The sequence below is a fragment of the Gallus gallus genome, chromosome 21 (genome assembly GCF_016699485.2).
Source record: "Gallus gallus isolate bGalGal1 chromosome 21, bGalGal1.mat.broiler.GRCg7b, whole genome shotgun sequence".
Taxonomy (NCBI): domain Eukaryota; kingdom Metazoa; phylum Chordata; class Aves; order Galliformes; family Phasianidae; genus Gallus; species Gallus gallus.
Genome location: NC_052552.1, coordinates 4,355,389 through 4,367,399, shown reverse-complemented (window position 1 = coordinate 4,367,399; position 12,011 = coordinate 4,355,389). Strand labels below are relative to the sequence as shown.

Here is a 12,011-nt window from a genome sequence, read left to right as displayed (position 1 = left end):
AGACCTCACCGCCGGGCGGTTTGACCTTCCCAACATGGCGCGAGGCCCACGTGACTACTTGCTCCTCCCTATTCCGTGATCACGTGAGGCAGGGCCGGGTGGCGCATGTGCAGTGTCCTCTCCGCCGCGGCCAGAGCGGCGGCTGCCGCGGCGCTGAGGGAAGATGGCGGCGCCGGTGCGAGCCGTCACCCGGGCGACGCGGCGGCTCCGGCACCGGCTGCCGTGAGGGCTCGGCTCGGCCTGGCCTGCCCTAGGCCCGGCCCAGCAGGTGAGCGGCGACGGCAGGGCGTGGAGCGGCCCCTCCTCAGGGAGCGGCCCCTCGGGGCGGGCCGGGCCCTGCGGGGGGTGGTGGCCGAGCATGAGGGCCCCGTGTGGGGCCGAACCCCTCCGTCAGGGACCCGTGTGGGGCTGAGCCGGGCCCCGTCGGCGTCCCTTTACTTAGGGGGGGGGGATGTTTAGGGCAGAGCCTCCGTTTCTCGGGGGGTGTTGTCGCTGTGATGAGGTGTCCGTCCTCAGCCCCTCGTTGTTTTGGGGCTCCTTTGGGCTCCCACAGCCCGGCTTCCCGCCCAAAACGGCGGCCGGGTGATGCTGAGCTGCGCGGTGTTGTTCCGTGTCCCCCGAGGGGCGCTGAGGTTTATCGGTGCCAACACAAAGGTGAGCCTCAGCCGGGCTCCCAGCGCGGTAAATAACCGCGAATTCCCGTGCCGAGCAGCTCCCGCCTCGCTTCGTGGCCCGCTTGTGTTGTGCTCCGAGCCCGTTCCGTGGGGGCAGCCCTGGGTTGGGCTGCGCGTCCCTCAGCTCCGCATCGCTCCCCATTGTCTCGCTGCTGATGTCCTCCTGGTGTGGGAACGGCTCTTCTTGGCCTCTGCATCCCCACGGAGCTGTGTCCCTGCGAGGGAACGGCCCTGCTCCAGGCTTCGGAGCTCAGGCTTTGCATTTTTAGAAGCTGTGAGCCTCAGCGTGAGCCGAACTTAATTCGTGTTGAGAGGCAGAACAAAAGAGGAGTCGGGGAAGCCTCGTTCAGCTGAAATGCATCTGTAGTATGGTGTAACATAGGGCTGTTTTGTGTTTGTAAGATAACCCACTGAGTGCTGGGGATGTCATTTGTATTCAAATGGATTTAATTATTGTTAGTGAGACTTATGCTACAGCTGGAAGAGCTTTGGCAGAAGAGTTGTAACTGTGTGTGTGGACAGATAGCTTTGATCTTGGTAGAAGTCTCCCCCTTTATACTACAGGGCTGCGAATCTGCTTAAAATGCATTACATCTGAGATGCCGCTGACCTAAATTTGGAACCCGAGCGTAATGACAGAGCAGCCACCTCCTGTCATCGCTCTCATCCTGGAGCCTGGATCAATACATTGCATTGCAGGTGGCCTTGCGAAGCTCTGAACTGCTGATGATGCTGCAGTGTCCTCACAAACTGCCCCGTTGGTGCACAGCACAGTGCAGCAGTTTCAGCCTGGGCTCAGGGAATTTGCCCTTCTGGAGAACCAAACCTCTGAGCCAGGTGTTAGCAGTGAGTCTCTCCCAGCTTTACAGCTATTCCCCCTTATTCCTTAGTGCTCATTTCTCCTTCCTTTTCCTTCCGCTTGTGCTGGAGCAGGGGGAGAATGCTGCTGCTTTCCCCTTAGGCTGTGTCCCTCAGGGTTCCCCAGGGAAATCTCCTTGGGTTTCTCCAGTGCAGGTAGGCTGAACAAATCCTGGCTGATTTTGCATAGTGAAGATGTCTGTATGTTTTTCTTCTCGTGTCACCTGATAGTTATCTGATAGGTGGCTCCACCCAAGCAGCAGTTTTTCCACAGTGGCAAGTGAAATTCTCCGCAAAGCACTTGGGAGTGAAAAGCAGCATGCAGCACAGTTGTGTTATTGCACTGCTTCACGTGTGCTGCTTTATTCTCATCCACAGCAGCACGTAGAACTTGAAAACAGAGCTCACTTGAGCCTGTAGTCACTGGGGCTTCAATTTTCTCCAGTTGGCTGCTGGAGAAACCCAAGAATGCTTCATGTGGAGACAGGGATGCTCAGTCCCCTGTGCTTTCCCAGCACACGATTGGTTTTTAAATGCACATTTTCAGGGCTTCCAAGGGCTGTGGGGCTGCAGCTCAGCCTGCTCTCTTTGCTGCCAACTTGAGCCATTTCCACAGGATGTGACTGAGCATGTCTGGAAAAGGGTTCCCACTTTCTGTGTAAACAGAGCTGTGCATCCGAGGGAAGTTCTTTTTCCCTGTGTATTTAGTCATGGCAGGCTTTATTGTACAACATCGATTCAGGCTTTGCCCGTACACATTCATGAGGTTGAGCACGGATAAACCAAAAGCCCTTTTGCTTCTGAACCGAGGTGTGGGGTGAGGACAGCTACAGCAGCTTGTGGGAGGCATCAGGGCCAGCAGGTTTGGTCCAAGCCCTGATAAAAGCCTTTGAGAAGAGGACTCTGGTGATGTGCTTGGTGAGTGTTGCTCTGGATGCGAGCCCCTTTCAGGGTGTGTTCCTGACAGGAGGACTGTGTGCAATTCAGATATACCTTGCTTCCTGTCGTGCTTCAAAATTCAAGTCAAAATCCCTTTCAAACTTGCTTATGCCTGAGATGAAAGAGGAGCGGAGTGACACGGATGTGTCGAAAACTGCGGCTGGAAACTTGGGATTGTGCAAGATGTAAAGATGTGGTTCTTGCCTTCAGGAGCTTGCTATTTTGGGAGCTGCACATGTTCTCCTAGAGCCTCGATTGATTCACTTCGGATTGTGCTGCAGAGTGTGTTCACTTCCCCATTTCTATGGCAATGTGAAAAATGTTTATCTTTGCTAGCTGAACACCTACTGAAATATCTGTGAATTACACAAAAAGCATTCATTTTCCCCCTCTTGTCCACGGTTTGTGGCTCCGACAGGCTGTATCTCTTCCTATGCTTTAGACTCATTTTGAAATGCTCGTCTGGCTTTTTCAGCTGTGTTCTGTGCTGGGTTTAACACAGTATGGGGTTCTGAGGGTTTAAAGTGAGTCCATAGAGTTTCTCTGAAGAAGCATCTCATCCTTTCTCCTGCTCCTGTTGGTTTCTTCTCATTCCAGTTTCTCCTGGTGTTACCAGGTGCTGTTCAGAGTGAAGTGAGTGCAATATCATCATAATTGTGCCAAAACCAAACGAGAAACCCAAAGGGCAGCAGCCACTTTTGTAGCATATGGAGCTAAAATCACCGAGTCCAGTTCCTCGTGTGTCCGTCGAGCAGCCACCTTTAATGTGTCACTTTGAATGCATACCCTTCCTGCATTTGTCTTTAGGCTGCCTGTTTTTTCCCTATTGCAACAGAGGGGAAAAAGCCTTTGGGAGCAGCAGTGGCCCATTCTGCAAATGTGTTTGGGATGTGAGGTTGGAGGTCTGCAGCAGGGGGTTGGGGTGAGCTGACAGCACAAATTCCTTGCGTTTTGGGTTGCTAATGTGCATGGGGCTTCCATTTCTTGCCTTCTTTCTTAGTCTTTTCAATGTGTTATTTCTAAGCCTTGGTGAACAGACTTGATTTGCTGAATCTCACAGCGTTGCGTGGCATGGCCAAGCAGCTCATCTCAGGAGCTGCAGGAGGTGAGCATTGCTCAGTGCTGTGCCCGGTGCTGTTGGATGTCCTCAGCCCCTGCGTGCTAGCAATGATGACAGCATTGCATCAGCACGCTCCTGTGCAGTTAACAGCACGCCTGAAAGCTGCGGATATCGATTTTCAATTAAACCTTGGCCACTGAGCCTGCAGTAATATGTGGCTTTTTCCAGAGCATCCTTTTATTGGCCTGAAAGTCAGTACCACTGAGCTCATCTTCGCTTCAGAGGAGATGTCTCAGGGCTGCTCGTTACTTCATTTCTTAGCGAGCAGAGGAGCGCTGTGCTTTGTACAATTAGGCTGCAGGGTAGCTTTGTTGTGTGCAAACATGAAATCCTTCCATTCCTCTGACAAAGAGCACATGGGGGGCACCAGAGGTTGGCACGTGAGCATTTGCTCAATGGCTTGCCCTGCAGCAAACCTTGCCTCAACCAGCATCCCATTATCCTGTGCAGGTTTTTTGGGCTCTTTGGGCATAGAAATGGGCAATGAGATGTCTTGAAATACTGAAGTGATGCTTCTATTGTGTTCTCAGGCTTATTTTTCATACATTCAAAACACTATTGGTTTTTAGGCGTGTTATTCTGATGGCCCAGCTGGTCATCTGTCTGAAATCTGTGTACAGGCTGACCAATGTTAGTGGTTTGGTGGCTTTAAGGGATGTCAGGAGAAGGAAAAGGAGAAGCAGCTCTGTGCTGTTTTTAAGGCTTTCTTGTAAATAATTAATTTAACAGCAGTTCTACAGGCACTGCCTGTGAGCTGAACTATCTTAAGAAAGGAGGGAGATGGCAGTTACTCCCAGTATCTATTCATGGACATCATCAAGCAAGAATTTTTGCTGAGGAATCATTGCAGGTGCTTTGGGATAAGATTTGAGCATCTGTGTTGGGTGGTTTTGTGTGTGCAGATAAATCAGACCGTGTGTGATATGGCACGTTTTCCTCTATGATCTTATGATGCATTTTCAAGTCTCAGAGCCTGTTGTTTGCTTGCTTTGGGAGCATTCTTATTTCCTGGCTAGCCAACTTGCCTTCATTTTGAAAATCTTTTTATTATTAGGAAACCCTCAGGTGAGAGTTAGTGTAATTAATGGCTTGCAGGGAGCCAGCAGAGGGAGTGCATGAGCGTAAAACACCACAAGTCCAAGCTTAGGGTGATTTTGGTGGAGAGAATTAGGAGCAAGCCTGGACACAGGTGGTGCAGCTGATCACTGCAACCAAGCAGAACAGTTTTCAAAGGTGGCCCAATTTGGGTTCAGGTTACTGGAGTGGTCACTTAGTGCCTGGAACCTGGCTGGGATTAGTATCAATGCTCAGTTTTTTGGCTGGGGTGAAGGGATGCTGTGTTGCTGAGATGTCAGAGGTGGAAGTGTGCAAGCAGCAGCCTGCATTTTGTATAAAGGCATGGGATCTAGAGGGCTGGATTACCCTTTAGCCAAAGGCTCACTGTGTTTAATGCCCAGCGTGGTTAAATGTGGGGTTTGTTGGCCAACAGCACATGCATGAGCTCCAGCAGCTGCTTCTGTGCTTTTCCAACCAACTCTCCCCTCACAGAGCTTTCAGCAGGTTTTCCACAGCTTGAGCTTGTTTCAGGTTAATAACAGCAGCAAAAGAAACCCTTCGGTCACTTTGTTATGGATGCCTCTGGCTTTTTGAAGATGGGATATTTGAGTTCTCCACTTACTTAGTGGCTTTCTGCAGTGAGCTCTGGTCCTGGCGCTTTTGCCTTTTGGTCTGGCTCTCAATTGATGAACGTTTTATTAAGCTTTTAAGCCAATTCTGATGCTTCTGGTTTCCTTCTGCTTATCCCATTAGCAGATTCCAGCGACACGTTTTACTACGTTCGCTTGAAGCGTGCTGCTATTGAACACCGCTGTTTCCTTTCATTCACGTGCTAAGTGAGAAGTGTACACAACATGTGCTGTTTCGGTTAAAATCCAGAGCGAACCTCAGGTTTCCTTCATCACTTTCAGTGCTTTAATTCTGTAGGAAGATAGCTTAGGCAGCATAATGTTGGATTTGCATGCAGGCTTGTCTCCAGAGCCCTTCAACAGCACTGGTTCAGGCAGGGCATGCAGCAGGGAGGTGGCATGGAGAGGGAGAGATTGGCATTTTGCAACTTGCAGATGGAATTTAGGAAACCTTTCCCTTTAGAGTTGAAGTCTTATATGGAGAAAAAGACAATTTCCTGTTGAAAAGCATCTGAAGGGGAAAGGCAGCGCTTCAAAGAACTGGGAACTGCCTGTTTTGTGGGGATGAAAAGCAAAGCTTGGTGCAGGTGTCTGTAAGGTCTCGCTCATTCATCCTTCCAGCACTGCCATGTTAGGTCAGATGCTCGTGGAGCAGTGCAGGCAGGATATTGCTCATTGTTCTGTTTCCCAGAGGCTTTTTTTGCCTAAAATCTGCTTTTTTTTTTCCACCGTGCTGAACTCGGCTGGCAATTGATTTTCAAGCAGGTCGGCTCTCACTGGTGCAAGTGTCTGAGGGCTCGAAACAGTGTGTTATTTAATGCTCAGTGCTTGGTGCTAACAGAACAAAATGATATCTCTACCCCAAATCACAGGCAATTAACACTGCTGGTACTGTTAATCATTTGAAGCAAGGCTGGTGGCTGCTGTGGGGTGAGTGTTAGCAGAAGGGAGGGAAGCTGCCATCCAGGCCCTTGGTGGCATGGCTGCTCGGGAGCCCTTGGAGCCTTGTTTTGGACTGGCTAAGCAAATAAACCCAAATGCTCTTGATGTCTCCTTAAACACAGCTCTGCTCTGCCGATGGGGCTGGTGACAAGCAGAACAGACAGCTTGCAAAGTATGAGGAAGTGTCTGTAGCAGGTTGGGTCTTCCACCCCTAAATTAACCCTGTAGCTACTGATTGCCAAGCGCAATTAAATGTTCTGCCGAGTCCCTTTCTCCTTCCAACCAAAGCAGCCAGCCAGGGCTGGGCCATTTAACACACACCTTGATTTTTTTTTTTTTCCCAAGTGAGAACGTAGCTTCTGCAATTATGTTTGGATAACGAGTTCTTTGTGGCATGTGAAAATGAGCATTCCCTTCTGAGTAACGCGCTGTGACTCAGTACTATTGCATGGCTGCTTATTTTCATTCAAGAGCTTGTTTTCATTCAAGAACTTTTCCCTTCGGAGGATTTTCTTTTCCTAAAATCTGTTGACTTTATAAAAAGAAGTCGTCAAAAGCTCTGTGGGTTCCAGCACTTCTTTGACAGCTGAGCAAAGGAGGAGGGATCTCAGGATGGGAACCACCAATGCAACCTATGCCTGTGAGTTGGGGTCCGTGGGACCAGGAGTGATGCCTGCAGGTAGGGAAACCTCACTGTGTCAGGAGGGGTTTTGCACGAGCAGAGTTGTTGCTGCACTCTGCAAGCAGGTTTTGGGGGGTGTTCTCACTTGGCAGTTTTCTTGTCTGCACTTCACATTTCTTCTCTGTCTGTTCCACTGCGGTGGCTAATTATTATAGCAGAATAAATAGCAGGTTCTTAAGTAGATTCAGGAGGGGAGGGAATGGGTATTGAAGTGCACAGAGAGGAGGAAAAGAGTTAGAAAATGTTTTGCCAGCTGGCAGGCTAGCAGCTCTTAGGATCAGTCAGACAAATGGGATCGGTGCTGGCGGAGCTTGGCTTCAATCACCCTCGGAGTGTTTCTGTACGCATTATTTTAAGCAGTTGAGATCGCTTGGTAAGGCTTTAGGCTGACTTTTAAATGCTCTGAGATGCCTGTGCTCCTGCAGTGTAAGGGCTCTCCCGTGGGCTGGGGGGCTGTAAGGTTCAAAGCACAGGGTGATGCTTTGGGGCTCTTTGTAGCCATCAGTCAAAGCAGACGGGGGCTGCTGGATGATTCACTGGCCAGTGAATCAAATTGCACATGTTTTTTGATGAGACACAGCTGTGCAAATCACTTTGTTGCTTTCTGAGTGCTGGTGTTGCTCAGATATTAATTTTAGTCTGTATAGAAGCTGCAGTCCCAGCTCAGCACAAGCAGAGAGCACCTGGAGAGCTTCTCTGCCCCTGGGACAGCTAGCACAGCTACTCACATGGGATTTTCTCCTATGGATGTGCTGACTGATTGCCCGTAGGAGCTGGTGGGGTTCTTGAGCTTTGTGGTCTTTTTGCTTTAAGGCACTGGGGCAGTGCCTTAAAGCAAAAGCCCACAGCACAGGGCTTTTGCCATCACTGTGGAAGGTGAGTGTTGCAATTTAGGGTCATTCCCAGCTCCCTGCTCTCGTGCCCTATGAACAAGATCCACATCCATAGCAGGTTAAGCTTGGTGCCCAAATAACCCTTCCACTTGTCTACTGGGAGCTGAATTCATTACTAATCTTGTTCTCCTTACAAAAAATAGCACGTTGTGTGTGTGTGAACTTGGAGGACAGTTATTTGCTATGCTCAGATGCTTAGGAAATGAGGATCTAGCTAAGTGGATGCATTTGGGTATAATGATATAAAGTGGTCTGGTAAAGCTGTAATGAAGTCCTGAACACTCTGCAGTCGTTTTCATTTCAGTTAAGGGAAGGCAGAGGAATTTCCTTGCTCTCCAGAGCACAGGCTGCCATCCTGATGCCCTGCCAGCTTCCTCTTCAGCCTGCTTCCTGTAATTTTGCAGCAAGAATGTTGGGATTGCATGTGTGTATTTAATGAGCATTACAAAAAAAAAGATGTCTGGGAGAGATGTGCCCAGCAGGAAGCTGTGCCGGGAAGCAAAGTTGGGCTGGTTTTAATCGTGGTGTCATGCACTCTGCCTCTGGGTGCTGCTTGCTGTAATCTCCATCCTTTGAGACTGGCTGGTATCGATGCTGGCTCGCGTGGCGTCCCAGGAAGGATAAAAACCATCTCTGCAGGTCCAGGTTTGTTTCCTTACCTTCTTTCTTAGGGAAGCTTTTCATAGCCGAGCAGCACCATCAGACACAGGACCACCTCCTGCAAGCATGGGAGACCAGGCAAGGCTGCCTGGAACTTCTGCACCTGCAGGGATGCACAGACACCTGCAGATCGTAGGAGAACAGCAGCAGGGCTTCCTGCAGCTCCTGCCTTGGCAAAGCAGATGCTCTCCTACACCCTGAGCTGCTTTCACACAGCTTGTCTTCCTCCAGATCTTGCAGTAAGATCTGTGCCTGTGATTATTCTGCGTGCTGGAACTCCTGAGGATTGAAATCAGGATTTGATAATTGGGTTACTTATGGCTTGGGGCGGGGGGGAACTTTAATAGGAGGGCGTCCATTCTTGCACTTCTCAGCTGACATCTTCCAGTAGGTTTTGCACATTATTTAAATAGTAAATAAAAGCTGCTGGGAAATACACATCAACTTCAATGTGAACCTTTACAACAACAGATTTTTTTGTGTGAACCCATTGAGCCAAGACTTATGTTCAGCTTCGTCACCCCCAGGTGTCCCACTGTACCTGGTCTGGTTGTGTTCCTGTTTGCTTTTCCAGTGCATAATGCAATTCTAGGGTGTCAAGTGCCTTCTGTTCCCTGTCTCCTTTTGCTGCTCTGGTTTCCTGGCTGTAAGGCTTCTGCTTCCCCCAGCTTGGGCGTGATTCAGGAGGATTTCTGACACTGGAAAACTTGCAGAGCATCTGCTAGCACAGTAACTGGAAGTTTAATATTAACTTGGTTTCTGCTGAAGGTTGACAGCCCTTCAGGATTTTCTGAAGCTGCTTCATCAGGGAAGCTGACAAAAGTGGAGTAATGCTGCCTACTGCCTTTCTTCTGGTGGTGAATTAGTTGTCACAGTGAGTTGGAAGGCAAAACCAGCACCTCTTCCTGAAATGTGGGGTTATTTCCTAGAAAATAGAGTCTGGGGCTTTGCTTTGCAGCAGCTGGCATGGTTTTGGTGGTCACAGCCTATAAACCATCCAATGAGCCAAACTGCATGCAGCTGCTTCTTAAGATGGATTTCCTTCATTTTATAGTTCTGTCATTGTTACCCAGTAACGTTACGTGTCCTGAATGGCTGGAGATATGATATTCCAGCCTGTCATCAGCAATCAGTCCTGCTCAGTGGCCAGACAGTGGCATGACATGATTGGATTACAGTGGTTGCGGTTGGACTAGATGATCTTAGTGGTCTTTTCCAATCTTAACCGTCCTGTGATGTGTTTGCTGCCCCAGCAGAGGCAAGCCTCATTGCTTTGGTGATAGTGGTGGTTGAGCATTTGTTTGGAGCCTTTTGTCCGCGTGCAGAGGAGGCTTGGTTGTGAGCTCATTCTGAAGCAGTGTGCAGCCTGCTTTAGAGCCCTGCAAAAACCACGTCCTTGTTTTGGAGCTTTCTGCTACAGTGCTTTGTGTAGACCTTTCTGAGCTGTGTGCAGGGCTTGCACGTAGTGCACAGTTTATATTTCTGATGCTGTTGAGTTGCTTTTGGTGACCTCGGTGTCGTCTTTTTTTCCCACTTGAAGCTGTGAAGTGGAATGCCATGGCCAGCTCCTCAGACAGTGAAGATGACAGTTTCATGGCCGTGGATCCAGAAGAAGCTGTGGTCGAGGGGACAATGGAGCAAGATGAGGAGCCGCACGCTGAGCTGGAGGTGGAGGAGCCCAGGCATAACAGATCCATGTTGGAGCTCCCCGAGGAGGTTTTGGAGTATATCCTGTCCTTCCTTTCCCCCTATCAGGAGCACAAAACTGCTGCCCTTGTCTGCAAACAGTGGTATCGACTAATCAAAGGTACAAACAGCTGTAGTGCGAATGCATTTATTGTGATTGTGGGAACGTGGATTTGTATTCCAGCTGCTCTGTGGTTCACTTCAGACTCACCTGTTGTTTTCCACTTGAACTCAGAAATTTTACTTCAGCAAAGTGTCTGAAAACAGCTGGCACTGTTGGTTCCCTTGCTTTGCTGAAGCACTGCTGGTAGCTCTGGTGCTGCAGAACAGAGCTGGGTATGCTCCTTTGAAGTAGAAGAAAGCAAAACCCTGAACCCCTTACAACAAAATTGCTCACTTATTGCTGCCTTTGAGCACAACCTGTATGCTGCTAACATTGACCCTGCATTCAGCCTTCTTCCTGGCACGTGCACAGCAGTCCTCCATTCCCAACATCCCATGTCTGATGTGGCTGTAGTTGTGCACTGTCTGCAGCTTGCTCGGTAATTACATTCTTAAGTCTGTGCTTTTGGCTGGAGCCAAAACAGTGTCTGGTTCTTACAGCTCTGCTGAAGATAAGTGGCAAAGTATAAACTGCATCTACATTAATACAGATCTACATATTCAGATTTCCTGAAAGGGTAGCTCTGAGATACAAATGCTTCCCTGTGCTCCTGTGCAGCATTCATTCTGAAGCCTTATGGGGATATTTTAATGCTATATGGATGTGTTACAACAAATAGGTTTGCTTGGATCCTCGTGCAAACTCTTAGCTCCCAGTGTTCTGAACACACTGGGTGATTTCTGCTGCATTAGTCTGCTGGCCATGCAAGTTTTGATAGTAAGCTTCATAAAAACAGGCAGTTTGAGAGGAAAAACCTTGGTTAGATCTGTGGGAAATTAGGCAGGTTGCTGCACTAGGGCAGCTTGTTTCTTCTGGAAAATGCAGAACAGGTGTCAAGTGAGAAATGTCTGCATTCTGCCCCTGGCTCTGCATACAGTTGGCAGGTGTGTGGGGCGATGTCTCAGTTGTGGCCTTGTTGCACATGTGAGGCGTTGCTGAGATTCCAGGGATTCTCTGCTTTGCCCAACGTTTAACAGGCTTGAACAAAAACACAGCTACTTCACAAGTAAGCATTGCACCATTACTTTGGCATCGTTTTGGGTCATTGAATGTGCAGTGCTCTGTTACTGCTGGCTCAGCAATCTGCACCCTTTTGCTGAAGTTTTCAAGTGTCCGTGGCCTTGTGTTGCTGCTTTCTCACACATCCTTGTTCCTGAAGCAGCCTTAAGAGGTGCAAAGGATGCAGCTGGAATGAGCCAGCACCTGGTGAATCACCCCAAAAGAGGCTGTGGGAAACATCCCTGAAGTTCTGGGAGGGAAGAGCAGCCCGTGGCATTGCAGAGTCGTCCATCTGGAGCCTGCTGGGTGGTGCTGGGCAGCTGCAGTGTTTTTTTACAGTGCATATTGCTAACCTGTGCCCTGTGAAGCAGAGAGGTCACTTGAGGTAAATACCCAATCTGTTTTCTTCTGGTCAATTTTTCCTGTTTGTCAGGATGCATCTGCTTTGAACCCTATGGTTCAAGTTAGGTTTCCCACATGTCTCTTGGGGACCAGCTGCTGGAGGACCCACGGCTTCATTTTTTAAAGCTTCCTGCTGTGTATCCCGGAGTGTGATTTCTCGCTGGGGGTGTTCCTGGCACAGGGCATGCAGTAAGCAAACTCCTGGGAAAAATCTCAGCAGGTTCCGGTGCTTCAAGTGCATTTGTTGCCTGAGCCCAGCCACCAGCAAGGACTGGTGCAGCCCCTGTGACACCAGGACACAGCAAGGC

At 49.3% G+C, this 12,011-nt stretch overlaps 1 protein-coding gene across 3 annotated transcripts in view; it reads left to right on the top strand.

The window, feature by feature from the left end:
- Positions 1-111: 111 nt before the first annotated feature.
- FBXO42 (F-box protein 42) overlaps positions 112-12,011 on the top strand; it is a 39,466-nt gene continuing 27,566 nt past the window's right edge. Inside the window, exons 1-2 of one of the 3 annotated variants that reach the window (XM_417619.8) lie at positions 112-268; positions 9,994-10,260. In XM_417619.8, the coding sequence (XP_417619.6) occupies positions 10,011-10,260 (250 nt within the window). In that variant the 5' untranslated portion in view covers positions 112-268; positions 9,994-10,010. Of the gene's footprint in view, positions 269-6,626; positions 6,898-7,609; positions 8,439-9,993; positions 10,261-12,011 lie in introns of those variants that run through there. The other 2 variants (XM_015297026.4, XM_046903275.1) reach the window with 2 other exon arrangements.